Source organism: Myotis lucifugus, unplaced genomic scaffold, assembly GCF_000147115.1.
Source record: "Myotis lucifugus unplaced genomic scaffold, Myoluc2.0 scaffold_28, whole genome shotgun sequence".
NCBI classification, from domain to species: Eukaryota; Metazoa; Chordata; class Mammalia; order Chiroptera; family Vespertilionidae; genus Myotis; species Myotis lucifugus.
The window spans coordinates 7,049,703-7,074,840 of NW_005871076.1; the positions used below are offsets into that span (position 1 = coordinate 7,049,703).

Here is a 25,138-nt window from a genome sequence, read left to right on the forward strand (position 1 = left end):
CAACCTTTTTCCTCCTCTTTTGATAATCCTCACCTGAGGAAAATATTTTCCGTTGAATTTTTTTTTTTTATTTAAAGAGAGTTTTGGGAAGGAGCAGGAGAGAGAGAGAGAGAGAGAGAGAGAGAGAGAGAGAGAGAGAGACAGACATGTATGTGAGACACATTGATTGGTTGTCTCCCGCATGCATCCTAACTAGGGATTGAACCTGCAACCCAGGTAGGTGCCCTTGACTGGGAGTCGAACTGGTGACCCTTTGGTGCACGGACCGGCACTCTAACCATTGAGCACACCAGCCAGGGCTCTACAGATTTTAAGATACAATTTTTACATATTTGTCTTTTGAAAAAGCGATATATTCAGATAGTAAAAAATTTAGTTACAAAAGGATATATAGAAAAGTCACCTCCTTATTCCCATCTATCCATTTTAATTTCTCCTCCATCATACTGACATAAAATAAAACTATTAAAAAAAACCCAAACTGTCCTATTCAAATAAATGCTGCAGTGAATAGCCTCAGAATTAACCATTTCACCTTGTACAAGCTTATCTTAGGATAAATTTATAGAAGAAGAATTTTGGGTTATAAAATATAAGCATTTGTAATATTACTATATATTGCCAAATGGCCCTCCATTTAACCAATTTACACTATCAATTAACAGTGCATAGAAGTACCTATTTCATGGTGCCTTCACCAATAGCAGATTTTTTTAAAATCTTTATTGTTGAAAGTATTACATAGGTCTTCCTTTTTTCCCCATAAACTTCTTCCAGCAGATTTTTTAAATTACAGCCTATTATGGGAAACTTGAACATTGTAATTTTCATTAACATTTCTTTTTAATTATTTTTATTTATCGATTTTAGAGAGAGGAAGGTAGAGCTAGGATTTAATTTGGTTCTTTGAGTAAAACACCAGGTCTCATTTTAAATATTTGGTCTGGGTAATAGTTATTTCATGTACCCAGAAATCTTCATATTTAAGAATGAAGCAACTATATTCTAGAGCAGGGGTAGGGAATCTTTTTTCTGCCAAGGGCCATTTGGATATTTATAACATCATTTGAGGGCCATATAAAATTATCAATTTAAAAATTAGCCTGCTATATTTGGTCAAAAATTTAATTAACTCACCCTTACTGTCTTGGCAGGGCCACATCAAATGATCTCATGTTTTAGAAAATGAAGGTTGCTGAAGTCTATTTCTAGACCAGTGCTTCTCACACTGTGTATCTCAGGACCTCTTTATATTCTTAAACTAGAGGCCCAGTGCACGGATTAGTGTACCGGTGGGGTCCCTTGGCTTGGCCTGCGGGGATTAGGCCAAAACCGGCTTTCCGACATTCCCTGAGGGACCCTGGATGCGAGAGGGCACAGGCCACGCCAAGGGACCCCACTGGCCTCTAGTATGCATATAAGATCTTTGGTTAATCTCTTCCTGCCCTCCCCCCTCCTCTCTCTGAGATTCATCAGTCTGTTCCATGTTTCCATGCCTGTGGTTTCTGCTCCTGCGTTGTGTCTGCCCCCCTGGTGGTCAGTGTGTGTCATAGCTACCGGCCGTCCAGTCACTTAGGCTTTTATCTATATAGACTAGGGGCCCAGTGCACAAATTTGTGCACCTTGAAAGGAACTGTGGGCCGCGAGGCTGTGGTGGGCACGGGGGCGGGTCTCAGCCCATGCTCTGTGTCCCCGCCCACCCCCTCACAGCGGCCCCCGATTGCCCCTCAGGAGCAGGGGGAGGTGGAGAAGCCCTCAGGGATGATCGGGGCCAGCAGCCGCTGCTTGCACCTGCTGACGGCACTGAGTGATCAGGACCGGTGCTGGGTGCCAGCTGTGGGTGCAAGTGGGGTCGGCGCCGGCAGTGGGTGTGAGCAGTAGCTCTGGCACCGGAAGCTGGTGTGAGAGGCGGCTGCCGGTCCCTATCGCCCCTCAGGAGCAGGGGGAGGTGGAGAAGCCCTGAGGGGCAATCAGGGCCAGCAGCCGCCGCTCACACCCACTGACGGTGCTGAGGGATTGGTGCCGGGCACCGGCAGCGGCTACGAGTGGTGGCTCTGGCGCCGGCAGTGGGTACAAGTGAGGCCAGTGCCAGCAGCAGGTGCTAGCACCAGGTGGGACTGTGGTGTGCGGGAGCAGAGAATTTTCAGTAGGCTTCCCTGCCAGAGGCTTGCCCTGATGACAGTGACTGGCGAGGTGCCCCACCTTGGTCTGGCGCCCCTGCTCACCTGCTCCACCATCCCGCCATGGCTGATGCCTGCCATGTTCCACCCACGCCCCCTGGTGGTGAGTGCATGTCACAGCAACCAGTTGTTCCGCTGTTCGGTCTATTTGCATATTAGGGTTTTATAGATATAGATGTTATTGAGGATCCTTGTCCTGGACTGTTTGCTCAATGGTTAGAGCGTTGACCTGAGGACCGAAGGGTCGAGGGCTTGATTCCTGGTCAAGGGCATGTACCTAGGTTGCAGGTTCGATCTCTGCCCTAGGTTGGGGTGTGTGTGGGAGGCAACCAATTGATGTGTCTCTCTCACATTGATGTCGTTTCACCCCTCCCCCCTCCATTCTCTAATTATCAATGGAAAAAATATCCTCTGGTAAGGATTAACAACAACAACATAGGTATATTTATCAGTTTTACTATATTAGAAATTAAAACAGAAATATAAAAATGTTTCTTAACTCAAATAAAACAATAATACACTCATTCAAGGTAACATAAATAAGGTTGCTTTTTTTTCTTAATAAAAAGCGGCTATTTAAAATTTTTTTATTTTGAGGAGTGTCATGGTTGTTGCTATAGATTCTTTTGTATGAAGTGTATGAAGACAGTTTAGCCTTACAGAGATAAGTAGATGGAAAAGGGAGAAGTATTTTAATAGCTCTTTCAGATAATTATGGACTATCTTTCATATTAAACAAAATTGGGTCAGTTTCTTAGCCAGTCAGAGAAAGACAAATATCACATTATCTCACTCATTTATGGAATATAATGAACAACATAAACTGATGAACAAAAACAGATCCAGAGACAGAGAATCATCGAGCAGAACGTCAAACCTCAGAGGGAAGGTAGAGGAGGGTGGGGGTAAGGGGGAGAGATCAACCAAAGGACTTGTATGCATGCATATAAGCCTAACCAATGGACACAGACAACAGGGGGGTGAGGGCATGAGTGGGGGGGGTAATGAGGGGATAAGGACACATGTGTAATACCTTAATCAATAAATTTAAAAAAAAACAAATGAAAAGAAAAAGAATCTTGACTTGAACCCTTTGTTTATTTCAGAGGTAGTGATAAACACTAAGAAGTTTACATAATTTGTAGTAATGCACAGGACATTTGTGTTAGACTTGGTAGGTATTTATTATGGGGAGTAATAGGAATGGGATGGTGTCACTAAGCCCATTAAGAAATGGAGGAGTGTTCTTATGTGTTTTGAGATTCACAGTTGTTATTTCAAATAAAAGGATCTGGTGAACTACATGACCTCTCTGTCACCTGCTAAGAAGTTACCAACTTCTATGTTTGTGACTCAGGAGAAGCAGAGTTTGCAAGTGGGACACAAAACCATCTTTTTTGGAGGAGAGAATTATAAGGAAGGAAAAAGAATGTGATAGTGGTAGTAGTACCTATTACATGATAAGGTAGTGAGCTAAAGAAGGGCATTTGACTAACTTGTGATCTACTTCTCTAATTAAGATCGGAAACTTCCTCTCATATATGAGTATTAGGAGTTCCATTAATACAGTAGTGGTGTTCTTTTTATCAGTCTGTAGGTATACTGTTAGAGCCATGTGGTGACCATGGTGATAGTGAAGATGGCTGTCTTGAGAGGTAAGCATTTTCTCTTATTGTTGCTAATTAATGAATCATTTTGAGATTTGGAGTTCTTAAATTTGTGGGTGGAATTTTTCGATGACTCTTTTGTAGCATATATTTTAGATAATCTAAAGAACCAAGCTTCTTATTTTAATGGTAAGCATAAAGCTGATTAAATTCAAAGGGGTGTAGGTTCCGACAGTTAAAACTTGGAAAACATTCAGAGGGATGAACACAGCCACCTTAGAGACACTTAAAACTTTCAGTTGATTTGTAGAACAATTAGGAATTTATTGATACTCTGAATATACCTTTCAGTGTATAGTCTTGGAACTATGCATGACTGAAAGATTGTAGTATATTTGCTTCAACAAATATGTATAGGATGTTTTTGTTCCTCTTCTCCTTGGTATGTCCCAGGACTGTCTCTTTATAACAAAAATTAAATTTATTGAGATAACATCATTAATATATAAGATTCAGGTGTACAACATTATATAATTCGATATCTGTATACCGATATTTGGCCCACTTTACCTAATTTGCTCTCCCCCACCCTCCTTCCCCTCTGGTAGCCACTGTTGTGTTGTGTCTACCTATGAGTTTGTTTTAGCTCATTTTGTTAGTTTGTTTGAATTATATTTTTTAGGGGGTCTTTTTCCTCTGACTTACTTCACTTTGCATAACCATCTCATGCAGTTGATGCTTGTTTCCCTCCTTGTTTACCAGCAGTAATAGGAAGGGGATTCTTTGCAGCAGTGAATATTTAAGCCATATGTAGTCTCCATATATAATGGAGACTCTAATACTCAATAGATAGAGTCTCTTTGAACAGAAAGAAGTTTTCTAAAATGTTTTAAGTCACCACGTAGGTTTTAGATTTTGTTACCCTTTTTGTGATTCTTTAAGATGTTGCTAAGAAGTGTATTGTAACTTTCTTAGGAAAGATAATTGATATTCTGAAAACAAATCAGTAATAAAGTTGCAGACTGGATTGTAAATACTGAGAAATTCCAAATAGCATTATTAATTTGGTGATAGCCTGTTGGCAAGGATACACTTGAGTTAATGCCATTGTCTCTTTTAATTGTGAGTAGGAAACCTGTTCCCTGAGGGTAAGTAAATTCTTTGGAGCCATGTCTCTGGAGTGTCCCCATACTCTGAAGGTCCACAGATTTCCTGCTTACAGCAGTTCCTTGTGCTTCCTTTCAGGAGGCAGGAATGATCCTCTTCCAGCCCAGGGAGTATTGGAGCTATGGGCTGAAGATATAAGATTAACAGCATTGACAGGCATCCCCAGAATGATGACATCTGGATTTGGTAGAACAATAAGGATCCATTTAGTGAGGACTCAATCTTTTTGGAAAAAGCTCTTTCCTCTTCAACTTGTGTATAGGTTAGCAAACTTGTTTTAGATCCAAAGAGTTTCTTGGTTAGGTGGATTTTACATTTTGTATGTTTAACACACATGTTTCTCGAATTTAGTCTGTTAGGGTACAATTTAGCTTATCCCACCACTTGTTCCCATTCTAAGCAAAGGAAGGCCTTTGAGTTTGCCAGGGAATTTAGTTGTTTACATGTTCAGCAAGAATAAGGTAATTAATTAGGTATATGAGGAGATGACTTGCCCTATTTAGATCAAGACCTATTTTCTGAGTGCATACCCTCTTATGCAGGGTAGAAGTAACACCTGTGCATATCATTGTAAATTGGCACAGTGTCTTTGGGGAGAAGAAGTTTCCCTCAGTAACTATATTTTTTACCTACTATGATACTAGATGCTCTGTTGACTGGTTATATAGGCAGAGATCATTTGTGATAGTTTGCTGTTACACTTGTTCTAAATAGGGGTGGGTTTTTGTGGGGAAATACGAGGTGAATTGAAATAAAATTTCCTATTTACATGTTATCATGATATTTTTAGGAAGGAGATGTTTAGAAGTTTTGATTGTGATAGAACACAATCAGATTTAAGATATAGGTCATAACTATACCTTTCTAAAATCATCTTTAAAAGAAAAATATATCCTAGAGTGAGGGACTATAGAGCTGTTTGGTTAAAACTAATATTTATTTGACAAAATCTTTTGTATTATACATTCAGTTCTTTTGGTTTCTATTTATTTTGGATTTTCTTTTTTTTAATCCTCACCAGAGGACATGCTTAGAGAGAGGAAGGCAGAGAGAGAGAAACATTGATTGGTTGGATGCCTTCCACATGTGCTCCATATGGGAATCAAACCCCCAGCCCAGGCATGTGCCCTGAATGGCAGCCCTTTGGTGCACAAAATGACACTCAACCAACTAAGCCACTCTGGCCGGGCTTATTTTTCTTTTAAGTTTAAAAAAAATTTTGGGGGGTGTGTGTGGTTGTATGGGAAGGTGGTGAGTGTTACTTAATTTTTCTAACCTGAAGTGATTCTGTGGATCTTTTCAGTAGTGTGTGATTTTCAGATATAGGGCTCCAAAGAATGGGAATGTGTCTAGTTGTCATTCTTCTGTCACATTATAAATGCTAACTCTATGGGGAAGAGATGAATCTAGGTAAGAAATATGCAATGATAGTAACCTATTTATTCTTAAAAGACTAATAATTTTATTTGTATTTTTAGGAAAGAATATTTGTCATTTGACAGTGATAAATTGTCGCACTTAATTCTGGTAAGAATTCTTTTTCTTTTATGGTTCTTAGAAATTTGACTAGGCTTAAGCTACTAATTATTATATCTGGCTTTTAACTTTTGAGTTGTATAGATTTCAAGGGGGTTTAAAATATACTCTTACCAAATGTTTTACAGTTAAAGTAGCACTTACTATGTTACTTTTGGTTACAAGAAACTTAGTTATGAAAATACTTTCCTGAATTTGGGGTCCAAACATTGTTTCCTAATAAGACATATAAAACTGCAAATTTACATTTGAAAGTATTGTGGATGGTGGGAGTGGGGCAACTTATTGTATAGGCACAGTAAACTAATGAAGACTACACTGGATATATGCTGGTTGTCTGTCAGCTGGGTATGAAAAGCTTCCTAGATGTGAAATGTATTCTTTATTTTAAAATACAGGACTCTTGTACCAAGATATGTGATTTGAATGCCAACACTGAATCAGAAGTGCCAGGAGATCAAAGTGGTGTTCAAGGAGAAGCAGCATGTGTCCAAATTCCACATTTAGATCTGAAGAATATTTCTGATGGTGATAAATGGGAAGGTAATTTTACTCACACGAATTATTTTCCTGATAATGTTCTTTGTAAATGAAATTTTCCAAGCAGTTATGAGATTACTGGCCTTTTTCTGGATAATCTTATTGATTTTTATTTTCTGTTCTCTTTTTCATATAAGAAGAGTGAATGTTTTTACTCAAATGCATTAATGAGATTATGGGGCAACTATCTATTATGAACTAGACGATCTTATCTGATCCATTAGCTTTGAAGATAAATGTTAAAACAGAGTAAAAAATATAACACTCAGGATAGGCTTTTGTTAATTGTTAAACTAGATAATATTGACCAGTCTTTAAAAGTCTAGTATCTTGAGGTCTTGGGGATCTCACCATATTAAAGAGGGGGCTTATACATAGCTGCCTGTTCTTTATGATCATTAAAAAAAAAAGATCTTCAGGGGCATTTCTGTGCAAATACTGTACCATTTCCCTGTTAGGTTTGGTTATGAAGTTTGGAGCCAGGCCCTAGCAATTTTTATAAAGGAGAGAAGTTAGAACTTAAATTTAAAAAAAAGACATCTGGGTACTTGGATTTCATTATATATGAGTTTTTCTTTTTTATTAAAAAAAGCAAAAACTAAATAAATATTGAATTCCAGTGATTGATTTGCATGTTTATGGGAATATATGCTAATATTTGCATTTTACTTTGACATTCATGAAAAAATAAGATGGTTAATAGGGTAGATAAATGTTATAAAGCATGTATAGTCAAATGTTAATGGTGGAATCTAGGTAATTGATATGGGTGTTCATTGTAAAATTCTTTAAACTTGACTGTATATTTGTAAACTTTCAAATAAAATGTTGGGGTGAGAAGAGCTAGCAAGCAACAAATTTGGATCCAGGAGTCCTTTTGGATCATACACCTCCCTTGATAAAAAGAATTGAGACAACTCAGGAATCTTAACTTTACTTAAGTTACATATTTGCTCACTTGGATGAAGATCCCTTGGATATCTCACCTTTGGCAAGTTAGCTAATAACATACAGTGGCAATAATGAGAAATTGCAATGCCAATACCAATCCTTTTGCCGCCTCAAGTCAACTCACCTGATCACAATTGGAGTGTTTTATGTATTTATTTTTAAGATATAGCCAATTTTTAAAGTCCCAACCAAGTCATTGTCTGTGCCAACTTTTACTGCTGTCTCCCATTCCCCCTCTATTTTTTTGTTTAGATGTTTTGTATGCCCCCCCTCCCCCCCAGTGGCATATTATGTGTCTTAACTTAGACTGATACACAGATAAGGAAGTTGTCTTTCATTTGCTATATTCTGGGTTATTCAGGATGTTTAGAATTTATGAAGATGTTCCCCAGAGTTAGGGGACATGTTGGCATCCTGGTGGCAGTGAAAATCACATGTCCCTCTTAGTTATTTATTCTGGCATAGTCACTGAAAAGGAATGATGGTCAATAGAGCATCCCTCAAGCCACAGTAGGAAAGGAGTCTCTGAAAGATGAGGCTGGGATTCTGACAAGGGACTTAGGCTTCTTCCTCATGGAGAATGCAGCCCTTTACAGTCAAATGCTGAAGGTCCTCATCTTAAGTATTAAGCATAAAAGAGCAATTATTTTTCATCATCTGAGGAAATAGGACATTGTCTAGCTTTAGCTTTCTGGGGATTTCCCAAAGAGAACCTAATGCTGGGCTCTTTTTTGTTTCTGTGTCAGAATCCACCCCTTAACAGCTGGTGTTATGGAAGGGAGGTAACATATTGACTACCGATCCCTGATTTTCAGTGCCCAAAGTGCCCTGTTACCCACCTGGCTCAATAGCCTTGACAAGTCCATGTAGTTCTCCTTCTGGCACTTCCAGGAATAGGGTCAGTGATTTTTTAGACATCTGAGTGAACTTCTCATTCATGAACCCTGTATGTACTTGGAAGAGTGGCCATTAGCACACCATGTTGTTCCTTCCAACTTTGCCATTAACACAAAGATTGATTTTCTGTAAAGTTAGGATATCCTATATAATAAAAGCCTAATATGCTAAGTGTCTGGTCAGCTGGTCAGCCGTTCAACCAATCAAAGTGTAATATGCTAATGATATGCTAAGGCCACTCAACTGCTCGCTATGATGTGCACTGACCACCAGGGGGAAGATGCTCTGATCCGTAGGTTAGCTTGCTGCTGGGGTGCAGCCGAGCGAGACAGGCTGGACACACCCTGGAGCCCTCCTATGGTCCTTCCCTGGCTGGCCAACCTCCTGTGTCCCTCCCCGGCCCCAATTGTGCACCGGTGAGGTCCCTCAGCCTGGCCTGCGCCCTCTCGCAATCCGGGACCCCTTGGGCGATGTCAGAGAGCCAGTTTCAGCCCGGTCCTGCAGGCCAGGTCGAGGGACCCCACTGGTACATGAATTCGTGCACCAGGCCTCTAGTTCTAAATGTCTTTGTTAAGAGGCTGAATTACTTTAGACCCTAGATACCTTAGAATCAGAGACAAACCTTATTGAGTGTAACTCTTAATAGAGAAGTGGGGTGACTCCAGATAGAGGTCCACCTCTTCCTGTGTGTGAGTTTTCTTTTTTGTATTGTTCCAAGTATAGTCAATAGAATGCAGTTAGCAAGCAGGTAGCACATAGCTACTACTGGTATGCATTTGTAGCAGCTGTTCAAAAGATCTTGGCTTTTAATGGAAGTGGATAACATTTTTCCTTCAGATTCTTTCCTGCTAACTCTTGAATGGAAAACAGCAATCAAAGAACAATCAAAGGGAGAATTTTTTTGTGTCAATTCAATTATACTGAAAAGCTTCAAACCGTACCTGGTTAAGAGTTTCCATTTCTTTAGTTTTATGTTTGCGTTTTAATAAACAGTACTCTTTGATTTTTTTGCCTTGCTTGCTGAAATGGAAATGTATGTTTGTGTTTGTTTTTAAAGTTTGGTCAGTAATTTCTTTGGATAAAGTTTTTGAGTGGAATGCCTAACTGGTTTTAGGGTAATATTTTTGGTATCTTTGGCTTGTGTTAGTTATGTGTATGGTTTGTTCTGACTGTGCTGTATGTTCACTTTAGTATTTTTTGCCATTTTTTCCCATTTTATTAGCATCATGCCCTATCACTTTCCCCCTCATTGATTTCAAAACAATGCATCTGCAGAGAGATGGGGAGGGTAAGTATGGTTCACCATAGTTTAGTTTTTATGCCTTTTTATGGTTCACTTTGTTTGCCTTTTTTATTAGCCCTTCTCCTGCTGTCCCCATATGGTTGGAAAACTGATCTGGGTTAAAAATGGTACCCAGAAAAAATTGTTTCTGTTATTTCTATCTTTTCTTAAAATAGGAGATTTCTTGTAAAATGTTTGCCAGTTACTTATATGCTGGGAAGCAGGTACAAGGGGTTGCTTTGAAAATCACTTTATTGCTGGGTTTCTTGTGGAAAGGCACGCTTTGTACCTTTTTAGTGATCAGGTTGATCTTGGCTTTAAAAACTAACAGAATATATGTTTTTATTACCCTGGAAAAACTATAATGCTTTAAACTGCTAATGCATAAAATTAGAAACTAAATTACTAAAGTAACAATCCTTAGCTATTGAGTGCAGAAAAAGAAAACATGATTCTTGATTTTTGACACTGTCAAGCCATCTTTGCATCCCAAAATACTTTAAAACTCATTTTTGTTATCGTTAATAACCATGGCGTAAAAGTTTTAAATTGTAGTTTTAAATAAAGTTAATGTGTAGATAGAAAAGTGAAAAATGTCTCCCCTTCCCCACAGACTCCAGTAATACTTGAAAGTTAATTTTATATTTGGAGTATATTTATGGACTGTGTATTTATCTCTGTGTTTATATGTAATTAAGCCTTATATATGCAAAGATATTAAGTATGTCCTTGTGCTTTTATTTGAAAACATACAGGGTAACCAATAAAATAAATGTGCTTAAGAAAGATGTGCTATTAAATTATGTCTTGATAATACTGTTGGGTGTTTAATTATTAAAATATATATTGTGCATCAGAATCCTGTAACAGAAAATAACCACCACAGTTTAATGTTAGAGGCTAGGAGGTACTATTAGGTGAGTTAGCTACTCATTTGGAAATATTAGAATTCATTTGGAGCCAGAGAACTCCATTTGGTGAGTGTTCTGTATAGCTTGGGGAATAGCTTCCATTTCTTTTTTTAATATATTTTATTGATTTTTTACAGAGAGGAAGGGAGAGGAGGGATAGAGAGTTAGAAACATTGATGAGAGAGAAACATTGATCAGCTGCCTCCTGCACACCCCCTACTGGGGATGTGCCCGCAACCAAGGTACATGCCCTTGACCGGAATCGAACCTGGGACCCTTCAGTCCACAGGCCAACGCTCTATCCACTGAGCCAAACCAGTTAGGGCTAGCTTCCACTTCTTAACATAGCCACTTTACAGTGAAGGACAATTTATTCACCTGGCAGCATTTGGCTAAGTTAAATTCCTGCCTAAGGACTTTTGAGTGTTTCTAAATGAAGACTTTGCCATACTTGAAAAATAACATTTTTGTAATTTTAAAGAGCTTGACAGTGTCCTTTCTTACTTCGAGACTGGGTTCAGAAATTTAAAGTATTAACTCCTTATATGAAAATAGAACTCTAGACTTAAAAATGAAACTCAGGCAATTTTAAACTATAGTAGGCTTTATGAAGATCCTAATATTCCTTGTTTTTAATATCATAAATATTATATGAATCACCACATAATGATCTGATTCAAAAGACATATAGCTGATGTTGTGTGACTTCTTTTCCATGTGGAACCCAGAGACCCACGGTACTATTCTTTGTGTTTGTTTTACAGAGCCATTTCCTGCTTTTAAGTCTTGGCAGGAAGACTCTGAGTCTGGGGAAGCTCAACTCTCTCCACAAGCTGGAAGAATGAATCATCACCCCCTGGAAGAGGACTGTCCTCCAGTATTATCACACCGTAGTTTAGATTTTGGGCAAAGCCAGCGTTTCTTACATGATCCAGAGACATTGACTTCCTCATCTAAAGCACTGTCTTTTGCTAGGTATATGATTTTTATGTACTTATGAGGAGTGATTCCTATTATGTACCCAGGTCCTTTGAAACTCAGGCAATGAAGTTCAAAGCTTTCTCCCATATATCATGAAGCACATTTTTGTAACTTAATTTTTTGGATCCCTAAATTCTGGGTTCATTGGGGAATACTGTTTGGGATTTGTTCTCTAATAGAAATTTTCTCATGGTGTATTTATTCATTTAATCACTTATGATTGGATTACAGATCTCTGGAAGGGAAGCAGCAAGTGGAGCTTGTCAAAATTTTGAATTAAAACGATTCTTAATGTCAAAATCTTTCCTGTGCAGTTTGAACACAAAGAGAGCTCTGAGCTGCCTAGATATCTTTGTTTTTGCCTTTGTCCAAACAACTTTTGAATGATTTCAAATTGTTTTAGTCAGTGCTTGCATTAGCTAATTTTATGGCCTGTAACACTATAGCATAAGTTTCTTTTTCTGTTTTTTAGTATTAGGGATATACTTCTTGGTAATAGTATCATGTTATATAAGGGCAATAAGAGATACGGTGTTAACTTAAAAATTTAACACATAGTGTTTGCCTCTTGTTTTAATTCAGGATTCGAAGATCATCCTTTAGTTCAAAAGATGAAAAAAGAGAAGACAGAACACCATATCAGTTGGTCAAGAAACTTCAGAAAAAAATCAGACAATTTGAAGAACAGTTTGAAAGGGAAAGAAATAGCAAGGTAAGTTTGTAACATTTCCAGATAGCTCTATTGGAACTGGGAGAATGTATTTGGAGAGCATTAGTCCATCTCTTCCTGGGAAAGAGAATCTGAGATGCCCAGACATCATGCAGATCTGAAATTATATAGAACCTTAGTCTCCTGGTTTTCATGCCAGCTATTTCCATTGGAAAAACAGCTTGTAGAGTTTCATATTTTTATTGATTTCAGAGAAGAAGGGACGGGGAGAGAGAGAGAAACATCAGTGATGAGATAATTATTGATCGGCTTCCTCCTGCATGTCCCACACTGGGGATTAAGCCCACAACCCAGGCATATGCCCTGCCCAAGGAATAAAACTGTGACCTCCTGGTACATAGGTCGACGCTCAACCACTGAGCCATGCCAGCCGGGCTATGGAATTTTTAAAGTAAATACATCAGCAGTTCTCAACCTGTGGGTTGCGACCCCTTTGGGGGTCGAAATACCCTTTCACAGGGGTTGCCTAAGAGCATCGGAAAACACATATATAATTAATATTGTTTTTGTGATTAATCACTATGCTTTAATTATGTTCAATTTGTAACAATGAAAATACATCCTGCATATCAGATATTTACATTACGATTTATAACAGTAGCAAAATTACAGTTATGAAGTAGCAATAAAATAATTTTATGGTTGGGGGTCACCACAACATGAGAAACTGTATTAAAGGGTCGCGGCATTAGGAAGGTTGAGAACCACTGCTTTACATTGACAAATGACATTAATATTACTTGTGTTCTCCCTCCAAAACCACAAGTACCAAGGGTAGGAGGTGGAGAAAGAGAGAGTTTAATAAATTTAATAATTTAATAATCAGAACGTGAAGTGGAAAGAAGACCCATATTCAAATCTGGCTCCTGCCAGTTGCTAAATACTGCTCTGAGAGCTTTCATATCTACTTAAAATAAGGTAAGTTGGAAATGAAATCTCTGCTGTGGAAACTATAAAATATTACTTAGGCATAAATTAATGTAACTATTTTTTACCACAAAAGTGTCAGTGATTCTGTTTCTTTATTTTCCAGCCTTCTTACAGTGATATTGCAGCTAACCCAAAGGTATTAAAATGGATGACAGAGCTTACCAAACTGCGGAAGCAAATTAAAGGTATAAAATGTGCCACTTTTGTAATATATTTTCATTTTAAAAATATTCTTTATAATGTGTATGAGAATTATAGTTATAATTTTGATAATTTTAAATCTTGGACACTGTTCACCAAAGTAGAAGTTTTCTTATTAGTTATGGTCAGTTGTGGCACTATTACAGTTCTTCCAAATGTCTTCCTGTGTTTTGATTAGTAGTGTTCTTTGGAAAGGTGCCCTTGATTGTATATTCATAGGTGATATTATAAAGTTTATCTGAAATATATCTCAAATATTAAGCAGTTTTGGTGTTTGGTATTTCATCTTAGACTAAGAATATCTAATCATAATAAACTGTTTTTACTACAAAAACTAAATAATAAGCCTTCTTGAATCCAAACTAGGTGTTGTGTTACTGTTAATCCAGAACAGCAGTTGCTAAGATATAATTACTTTGTATGTTTAGTGAGCATGTTTTTAAAATTTTTTTTTCATTTATTCATTTTAGAGAGGGGAGAAGAAGTGGGGAGAGAGAGACAAAGACATTGATTTGTTGTTCCACTTGTTAATACTTAAAAAATTTTTCTGTACCCAGTCGGGGTTTATAATCTGGACTATCATGTTTTAGTGTATTCATTTGAATTCAACCAAATTTTTAGTATCTTTAGGTATAAAGTACTTGTACTTGTAGACATGAGGTTATAGCAGTGAACACGATAGTGTCCCTATTGTCATTGAGTTTACATTTTTGTCGTTCTCATATCTCTTCTTTAGAATTGTTTCCTACAAGTCTGTTAAGCATTTCCTTGTTTAATGCCAATTTCCAACCATATTGACATTAAACAAGAAAAATTGGTTTCCAAGTAATTTTTAAAATTTTTTCCACTCTTGTTGTCCTATAGTCCATTCTCTTCATAGCAGCCAGAATTATCTTTTCAAGAACTGTTACTAATCTTGTCCAAAGCCCTTCATTAGGCTTCCTTTCCCACTTAGAATAAAGTCCAGATTTCTTGCCATGGATTTCAAAGCCTTGCATACTCTGCCCTTAGCTCATTTTGTCACTTTCTTTTCTCATTTTCTGTTCCTTACACATGGCACATTTTAGGGCCTATGCACTGTAGGCTATTGCCTCAATTGGGGAGGAATGTTCTTCCCCTAAATCTTTTATACTAGTTTATCTTCTTATTCCACGTTCAACGAGGATGTCACTATCTCAGAAAGGCCTTCATTGTCATTCCCATCTAATGTAGCTGCTCTTCCACAATCACTGCTCTGTTCCTTTCAGCACTGTGAAACCATCCTATCTTGTCTTCTTTATAGCACTTAGCACTCTGAAATTTGGTTTATGAATTTGATTACTAGGTTTTTGTTTTTACTTCCCGAATTATATACTACATGAAAATAGGGACATGTCTGTTTTTCCAATGCTTATCAGAGCATCTTACATTATAGTAAGAGCATCTTACAATGTCTATGAATATTGGTTGCTATATATAATTTAAACATTTCATGTAATCTTGAAATATCTGAGCCTGAGAGCTGCTAATGTATACTTTCCTCTTTTATATCTTGTTTGCTGCTTACTCTTTTGACTTAGTTGCATTTTAGTTAAAGTCACTGATTTATCTTCTTGGTTCTGAAATGTAGACGCAAAACACAGAAGCTCTGATGGAGAATTGTTACCTCAGACACGTCCACGTAGTAACACTCTTCCAAAAAGCTTTGGCTCTTCTCTAGACCATGAGGATGAAGAGAATGAAGATGAATCCAGGGTCATTCATAAGGAGAAGAAGCCATCTAAGGAAGCAACACTGGAACTTATTCTGAAAAGACTGAAGGAAAAACGTGTTGAGAGGTGTCTTCCAGAAGATATCAAAGTAATTTTGAGCTATGGTTTTGCCCAGACTAGCCTAGAGTCCCTAAAATAAAGTAATTACCACAGTGGCATAGAAATGTCTAGGTAGTCTGATTGGCCAGAGTCTGCTCCCCAAGTTTGCAGATATAGATACATGTTTTTATCAGCACACCAAAAGTGCCCGATCATTTAGGGATCTGTTTGTTTATATGGGAGGCAGTTGGTAAGATGAATAAAGAGCATGCAACAATGTTAGTTTGAATTCTGGCATTGTATCTTAACAGTTATATGTATTGAATTTTTATGCTTGGCCCTGACTGATTATAGTATGTGCATAGGTCTTAGATAGCTCTATGACTTACATGGATATGATGATGCCCATTAAAATACTAACAATATGGTTATTATAAGGATTAAGTGAATGAATTTTTTGAAACGAACCATTATTCACTAAGCCAATGCCTCAGGCAGTCCTGGTCAAAGCACTTGGCAACCCAAATCATTTATCTCGAGAATTGCTGGGAAAGTACAGACGTAGATAGATGGTCCCAAGTAAACTTTTGTCCATGCTCTCTCAACAAAAGAGTTATACCTCTCTCATTATCTAAGTATTGGAGTTGCTCTCCTTTGAACAGAGCTGGGTTAGAAATTCTAATTGCTCCTTTTCTCCACCTTTTGTTTTTTGATCTTGTGTTAGACCAACCTCCTCCCTTTAAGTTATTTTGATTGGATTAGCTTTTCACATTCATTATCCTAGGTTTAAGAATCAGGCTTGAGGTTGAAATTACATTGTTCATATTATTATAGAGTCTATACCAGTGGTTCTCAACCTTCTGGCCCTTTAAATACAGTTCCTCATGTTGTGACCCAACCATAAAATTATTTTCGTTGCTATTTCATAACTGTAATGTTGCTACTGTTATGAATCGTAATGTAAATATCTGATATGCAGGATGGTCTTAGGCGACCCCTGTGAAAGGGTCGTTCGGCCGCCAAAGGGGTCGCGACCCACAGGTTGAGAACTGCTGGTCTTTACCCAGCTGGACTCTACTAAATGTATATAACCTCAAGTGACATTTGTTAGAGGAAGATATCCAGTGATTTTTTTTTTAAACCTCTAATTTCACTCTGGTGAGAAACAGGATAGATCAGTGGTTCTCAACCTGTGGGTCGCGACCCCTTTGTGGGGGTCGAACGACCCTTTCACAGGGGTCGCCTAAGACCATCGGAAAACACATAGATAATTACTGTTTTTGTGATTAATCATTATGCTTTAATTATGTTCAATTTGTAACAATGAAAATACATCCTGTATATCAGATATTTACATTATGATTCATAACAGTAGCAAAATTACAGTTATGAAGTAGCAACAAAAATAATTTTATGGTTGGGGGTCACCACAACATGAGGAACTGTATTAAAGGGTCGCGGCATTAGGAAGGTTGAGAACCACTGGGATAGATAGTATTATCTATTCCTGGGATTAAGTAGAGAGTTTATTTGGTGTAGTGTTGAAGGGTAGTCTGTGGAACAGTGGTTTGCTGATATGTTAAAAGGTCCTTTGGAACAAAGCTGGGAGGTTCTATAGGCAAATAAATTTGGGGTGTCTTCCCTACTCTAGTATAATTTAGAGTACTAAAAGTTATGACAAGAGGATTATAGTGAAAAGAAAGTTCCAGATGAAGAGATACTGAGGTTATAAGGTCTAAGGTCACAAATTGACATTGTTTTTATTCACATTCTTTCCACTATACTGCTTCCAGATTTTGTTTTTAGGAGAAATACTAGATTATAAGACCTGTATGTAGTTAAATATCAATAAAACTATGTAAATATAAATAAATTAATAGGCATTTATGTGTGCTTATTGTATGCCTTTACAACATATACTAACTCATTAGAGCCTTATGAGACCGTTGAAGTTTCCCCTTTTATAGATTAAGATATTGAACAAAAAGAGGTTAAATAATTTACGTAAGGCCACTAAGCTGGTATTCATAACTTATTCAGATAAAATATAAATTAAACCACCAAAGAAGACTGGTACCTAAATATCAGAATACCAGATTCTGCAGGTGACTGAGAAATGTTGCTTATAAATTCACAAGCAAAGATGTATTCTTATTAGCCTCGGTTAGAGTGGTGATGGGCTGCCCTTTCACCGGACAGTAATGATGGTGCCAATGGGAGTGTTTTGTTTTGTTTTTTTCCTAGAAAATGACAAAAGATCATTTGGTAGAAGAGAAAACTTCATTTGGTAGAAGAGAAAACTTCTCTCCAGAAAAGTCTTCTTTACTATGAAAGTCAACATGGAAGGCCGGTAATGTCGCTCTTGCTTAAAAAAGAGGATCACATTTGTGGCCCACATCTTCAGAGCATTGTTATAGAGCATATTATAGAGCATTGTTATAGAGCATATTATAGAGCATTGTTTCTTCCATTTGGAAAATTGACTACTTATTTAACCCTTTGCACTCCGAACCATTCTGGACATTGGCTACCAGCTACTCGACGCTACTTTGCGGCGGAAACGTGCATTTACAGACCCTCGTATTATTTAGTATAATTTTGGAACCAAGTAACGTATTATAATGATATTGGACTTATATGAATTGGGTGACATCGAGGAATGTATATTTGCAAAAAAAACAATATTTTATTGTTTATAATTTTGTACAGTATGGTAAGTTTTGTAACACTCCCCAATATGCATTGCAGGCTGATTAGTGCATGTTTGACAGTAATAAGTGGTTTGACGCCTGCCACCAGGTGTTTTCCTGTTAGAACACACAATGCAGTCCCGTTTTCTTTGTCCCACATCGGGAATATGCAGTTTATTGTTTAATCCGACACAAAACCCGCTGACATTTCTTGTATATATCTTAGTAATATATGTATATGTATATATCTTAGTAATTTTACGATATTTTGATTTAATTTCTTGTGCCATTTCAAGATAAAACTTCAGGGAAACATGCATGTCTCAAAAAGTTGCGTTGAAATAACTCAATTCCCCGTAATCACTAATAAACTGCAATGTCCCCTGAGAGGGGACATCCGAGTGATATGCTAGAATTCCGATGTCCCCTGAGAGGGGACAGCGGAGTGCAAAAGGGTTAAAACAACTTCTAAAAATTGGGGGGAAAGTCAGATTGCTTAATATTTTGGACATTTTAGATTTCTTATGACCAGATAATTTCCATTGTTTTTGCTTCAGGTGACCAGGGAAGAAAGGCACATTGTTAAACCTCTCTATGATAGATACAGACTTGTAAAACAGATGTTGACAAGAGCTAGCATCACTCCTATCCTTGTAAGTAAAACATGCAAAAATTTATCTAGTTAATTTTGCCAAGACCTCCTCTTAAAAAAATTATGGTAGTATGTGGGAGAAAGACATAGACTTGGTGGCATGAATTGTATATTGTAAGGTGGTTACTGCTTTAAAAAATAATAGGAAATTAATAAGTGCCTGCTATTATCTCTACTAGTAGTCATTTTTGTAAAGCATTTTTCTGTATGATTATGTCATTACATCCTGATAGGTTTCAACAGGTAACAGAAGATAGCCTCATAGCCTCATTTCACAGATGATGAAACTGAGGCTCAGGAACAATATGCCAGGGTCATCTACTTTGTGGAATTATTTCAAACTCTTACCTAGCTTTTTTCCATTTAAATTCATGTCTTTGAAATTACATTAGTTTTGTGATGTCCATCATGATTATGTATTTTTATTTGCACAATATCAACTGATTTTTTTCAAGTTTATCTTTTTAAACGAAAAAGTTTGTTAAAATAATGCTTATTCATATTCGTGTACAATTTTAGAAAATTCTAACTCTAATACTAATGTATAAATTAAGTGCTATATCCCCAAATTAACCATTAAATTGTATGACTTTAGATTTCTCTCAGGCTCAAGTAGAAAACAGCATATAGCCCATTTTGCATCCTCTCATAGGAATTAATTTACTAGAGCTTATGGTTTGCTTAGGCTTGCAGGCCATTTTTATGGTGGTAGCCACTTTCATGGGGGGTTTCGAAACGTTCAGGCTCTCACCACCTGACTACTCATTAGAAAGTTCACATTGGCCTTCTGAGCACTTTTTACTTAGCCTTCATAGAAACTGATTCTTTTTTAATTTAAAATTTTTTTTATACTTAGAGGGAAGGGGAAGAGAGACATAAACATCAATTTGTTGTTCCATTTATTTATGCATTCATTGATTACTTCTTGTTTGTGCCCTGACCAGAGATTGAACCCTTAACTTTGGCATATCGGGATGACTAACCACTGAGCACACTGGCCAGGTGGCCCTGATTCTATTCTGAATTGACTGTTTTTTTTTCCAAGTTGGTCATCTCAACACTTTTATTTAGATAGAGTCGGCTTTCTTTGAACAAGGGGAAAAAAGCCTGTACAATTTATATTCTTTGTATATAAAAGTTAATTTAATCATTACTGATTTTTTTTTTTTTTTAAAGAGAGAGAGAGAGATTAAGAAGCTTCGATCAGTTGCCTTCTATAGGAGCCCCAACTGGGGATTGAACCTGAAACCTGGGTATGTGCCTTGACTGGAAATTGAACTTGCCACCTTTTTGTCTATGGGATGATATTCCAACCAACTGAGCCACACCAACCAGGGCCATAAAAGTTTATTTAATACAACTCAAATTTTCCAGTGAGAGATGAATAAACAAAAGTACTGTATCGCCCTGACTGGTTGCTTAGTTGGCTGGAGTGTACTAGTCCTGTGCAGCAAAAAGTTGCCAGTTTTATTTTCGGTCAGGGTACATACCTAAATTGTGTGTTCTATCCCTAGTTGGGCCGTGGATGGGAGGCAACCAGTTGATGTTTCTCTCTTTGTCTCTCTCTTCCCCTTCGTCTCTAAAGTCAATAACATATCCTTATTTAAAAATAAGTGTATCCAACTAGCGGAATATTATTCAGCCATAAAAAGGAATGAAGTACTCATACATAATACAACATGGATGAACCTTGAAAATATTTATGCAAAATGAAAGAAGCCAAACACGAAAGGCCACATATTGTATGATGCCATTTATATGAAATATCTAGAATAGGCCAGCCCATAGGTACAGAAAGATTAGTGTTTGCCAAGGGTTGGGGGTAGAGGGCACCTGAATAACAGCTGATGAGTATACGATTTTGGGGGGTGAGGGTTGTGATGAAATGTTCTAGTGGTGATGGTTGTATAACTTGTGAATTCAGTATATTAAAACTCACTAAAAAAAGTGAATTTTATGGTATGTGACATATCTCAATGAAGCTGTTACTTTTTTACAAAAAAATATTGATTTGAGAGAAAAAGGGAGAGGGAGAGATTGAAACATCAATGATGAGAGAGAATCATTGATTGGCTGTCCCCTGCACACACCCCACTGGAGATTAAGCCTGAAACCTGGAACCATGACCTCCTGGTTTACTCTGGCTTCGCTGAAGCTGTTACTTTTTAATGTTTTTTGTTGTTGTTGTTAATCCTCACCCGAAGATAATATTTTTTCCATTGGTTTAGAGAGAGTCTAAGTTGGGGGGAAGGGAAGAGAGAAACATTGATATAAGACACACACCCATTGGTTGCCTTCTGCATGCTCTGGGGATCGAGCCTGCGACCGAGTACATGCCCTTGACTGGAATCAAACCTGAGCCCCTTCAGTCCGCAGGCCAATGCTCTAGGCCAGGGGTCCTCAAACTTTTTAAACAGGGGGCCAGTTCACTGTCCCCTCAGACCGTTGGAGGGCCAGACTATAGTTTAAAAAAAAACTATGAACAAATTCCTATGCACACTGCACATATCTTATTTTGAAGTAAAAAAACAAAACAGGAACAAATACAATATTTGTATTTGCATGAGGACCCCTGTTCTAGGCACTGGGACATACGGGCTAGGACTAAAGCTGTTACTTTTTAAAAAAGGTATGAAGTGTTCCTCAGACCAAAATGGTTGACAACTATTCTTAAAAAGAAAATTCTTTTCCAATTAAATTGTCATTCTTTTATTTAGAATTTCTTAAATATTTACTGAATGAGCCCTTTTAGAAGTATTTATTTGTTTGTTTGTTTTAATCCTCACCCGAGAATATTTTTCCATTGATTTTGAGAGAGAGTGGAAGAGAGAGGGAAAGACAGAAATATCGATGAGAAAGAAATACATAGATTGGTTGCCTCCCACAGGCGCCCTGACCAGGGCACTGACGGGGGAGGAGACTGCAACCAAGGTATGTGCCCTTGACTGGAGCTAACCGGCTAAGGCTAGAATTATTTGTACATAAAATATAATTTATCACTTTTATGTACACACAACTAGAAAATACATGTAAGCAAGAACATTTTTTTTACTAAGGAATTCCTAAATAATTAATAGCATAAATGATTAGGATTTTGAAAATAAAGTTGAATATTATTGAAGTGAAGCCTCATTGAATAAATAATTAAAATTTAATCATTTGTATGTTAATTGTTGCAGGGATCTCCATCCACCAAGCGAAGGGGTCAGATGTTACAGCCAATCATAGAAGGAGAAACTGCACATTTTTTTGAAGAAATCAAGGTAATCCTTAAAAGAATTAATCTCTGATCTCTTTTCTAAAAGAAAAGTTGAAAGTTATGCCCGTTTGATTCTTTGTTTTTGACTATCTTTTTAGGAAGAAGAAGAAGAAGGTGTTAGTCTGTCCTCTGAGTTAACTGATATATTGCAAACTGCTGTACAGGCACAGTCTTCACTAGAAACCTCAGAATCTGATGTGGAGGAAAATCAAGAAAAACTGGCTCTGGATCTCCGATTGTCAAGTACTCGAGCAGCATCTATGTATGTTGGCTAGTTTGTGATTTTAGCCTATTTGTGTAATAAAACTTAATATGACAAGAAATGTAATGTTAAATAATTGAGCACTCGGCAGGAATTAATACAGTACTTAAGAGATACATCCTTTTTAAAAAAATGTGATTTACAAATACATGTTGTCCAGTTAACAATTTTTAAATTAAATATTAGTGTGTTGAAAAATTTAAAAACTAAAATTCTATATTTGCTTTCTAACAAAGTGCCAGAAACAGCTGGGAGTTATTTGTTAAGTTCTCTGTCACCTTCTTACCTGATATGGTGTCTGACTTTGGTTCTTAGCCCTGGCTTCACTTTAGGATCACCTGGGAAGATTTTTTTTTTTTTTTTTAATCTTTCAAGCTTTTATTTAAAGGGCACTGATTCAGGATGGATTTTAGATCTTGTTGAAAGCAGCCATGTCCATGGACTGCACATAGTCCTCAAAAGCAGTGATCTGCTTCTCTAGCATGTCTGTTCCAATTTTATCATCTTCCACTACACCAGTGATGGCGAACCTATGACACGTGTGTCAGAGGTGACATGCGAACTCATTTTTTTGGTTGATTTTTCTTTGTTAAATGGCATTTAAATATATAAAATAAATATCAAAACTATAAGTCTTTGTTTTACTATGGTTGCAAATATCAAAAAATTTCTATATGTGACACGGCACCAGAGTTAAGTTAGGGTTTTTCAAAATGCTGACACGCCGAGCTCAAAAGGTTCGCCATCACTGCACTACACACTGTATTTGAAGTTTTTTAATTCCATACCCCACTGGAACCAGTTTAGAAGAGCCCCAGATCAAGCCGTCTACTTGGATGCTCCTGACACACTCCTCTAATTTGCCATATCTGTCTCATCATCCCAAGGTTTCACATCTAATAAGATGGAAGACTTGGCAACAAGTGCAGGTTTTTTGGCTTTCTTTGACTCATACTGTGCAAGGTGTTCTTCTCTTAGCCTCTTTGCTTCTTTGCTTTCCTCCTCCTCATCAGGTCCAAAGAGATCAATGTCACTGTCATTGTCTTTACTATCAGTAGCTCCACTTCCTGTGGTGTCTTCCACATTAGCAGGTCCATCCCTGTCCAAAGCTTTCTTCACTCCAGGCAGGCTGGCCTTCTCCTTTTCGTAAGACTTGATGTGATTGTACCAATGAGGGGCATGGTACAGGTTGGCAGGTGTTGGGCTGGAGACTGCTTCAAATACTGCCACGCCTGCTTGTGATGGTACACACCCCTTGATTTAGCTCTTGTCCTCCTGGTAGTTGTTGAGCACCTGGAGGCCGGAAGGGCTTTTCAGGTCTCCAAAGCCCATGGTATGGGCTGACCCAGGAGCTGGGCGGCAGCAGGAGAAAGTGGAGCACGGGCTATTGCTAGCGAGCGCTAAAAGGGAAGAAAGGGCAGGATTTTTTTTTTTAAGTATTGCTGCAGAGCCCTACTAGCAACTATTCTGATTTAGTTGGTCTGGGGTGGAGCAAGGGTTCAAACCACTGTTGAGAACATAATGAATCAACAGTGCCCTTTCAGTAATGTTTTCTTCCTATTTCAATTTTAGGCCTGAATTACTGGAACAACTTTGGAAAGCCAGAGCTGAAAAAAAGAAACTACGTAAAACATTACGGGAATTTGAAGAAGCATTTTACCAACAAAATGGAAGGTTTGTTGAGCATCACAAAATTGAGCCTTTTTAAACTCACAAGTGCTCACATGTTAAATAAAGAGGATCAGACATAAATTGTGCATATAAGGATATTAGCATTGACAATAAAAGTAAGAAACATTTTTTTATACATTGAAGCCCTGAAAACATTTTTTTATACATTAATGGCAAGAAAATGTCAGAGCTGCCCTAGCTGGTTTGGCTCAGAGGATGGAGCGTCAGCCTGTGGTGGGTCCTGGGTTCGATTCCAGTCAAGGGCACAGGCCCGGGTTGTGGGCTTGATTCCCAGTGGGGGTCATGCAGGAGGCAGCCGATCAATGATTCTCCCTCTCCCTTACTCTCTGAAATCAATAAAAATATATTAAAGTCAGAGCTGAAGTAAACACCTGATAAAATATTCTAATGTTGTCCTAGATAGGCTTGGTTGAGTGTCAATTTTTTGTTCTTTTATACCACACCCTCACCCTTTTGGAAGTGTTTGTGAAACAAGATGTATTAGCAAGGGTCTCATAACATGAGTGGCATCTTCAATTGGTTTGGATTCTTATACTGAGACCATTGTTGCTTAGGTTTCATTGTTCATTCCAGGCTGCCCATTTCCAAGGTTGTCACAGGGTGGCAATCATGTGGCTCCTATAATACAATATGACAGTTGGCTTTATCTAACTGCATAATGTGCAGTTGACTCAGTGAGACTCTTTTTTTGAGTAAGAAAAATACATTCTAATTCAAATGGTAGCCAGAAATGCGGGCTATCTCAGGTCTCAGAAAAGTCTTACCATGTAATGGTGATCTTACCAGCCAATGGGTATATTACAAATTCTAAAATGTGTTTACTTTAAATAATTTGAGAGTTATCTATATAGGTTAGCAAAAATAGTTTTAAAAAAATCTC

General features: G+C 37.6%; 1 protein-coding gene and 1 pseudogene across 8 annotated transcripts in view; one reads left to right on the forward strand and one right to left on the reverse strand.

Moving 5' to 3' along the window:
• Positions 1 to 25,138, forward strand: part of FAM13B (family with sequence similarity 13 member B) — a 64,193-nt gene that overhangs the window by 35,757 nt on the left and 3,298 nt on the right. For 5 of the 8 annotated variants that reach the window (XM_006086550.3, XM_023752138.1, XM_023752135.1 and 2 more), the window contains 12 exons: positions 3,771 to 3,835; positions 6,433 to 6,481; positions 6,889 to 7,033; positions 10,101 to 10,166; positions 11,836 to 12,046; positions 12,635 to 12,764; positions 13,816 to 13,897; positions 15,523 to 15,752; positions 18,951 to 19,046; positions 22,225 to 22,308; positions 22,403 to 22,566; positions 24,139 to 24,240. In XM_006086550.3, coding sequence (XP_006086612.1) covers positions 3,771 to 3,835; positions 6,433 to 6,481; positions 6,889 to 7,033; positions 10,101 to 10,166; positions 11,836 to 12,046; positions 12,635 to 12,764; positions 13,816 to 13,897; positions 15,523 to 15,752; positions 18,951 to 19,046; positions 22,225 to 22,308; positions 22,403 to 22,566; positions 24,139 to 24,240 — 1,424 coding nt within the window. The remainder of the gene's footprint in view (positions 1 to 3,770; positions 3,836 to 6,432; positions 6,482 to 6,888; positions 7,034 to 10,100; positions 10,167 to 11,835; positions 12,047 to 12,634; positions 12,765 to 13,815; positions 13,898 to 15,522; positions 15,753 to 18,950; positions 19,047 to 22,224; positions 22,309 to 22,402; positions 22,567 to 24,138; positions 24,241 to 25,138) is intronic. The other 3 variants (XM_014453872.2, XM_014453873.2, XM_023752136.1) reach the window with 2 other exon arrangements.
• Positions 22,929 to 23,913, reverse strand: LOC102419065 (annotated as a pseudogene).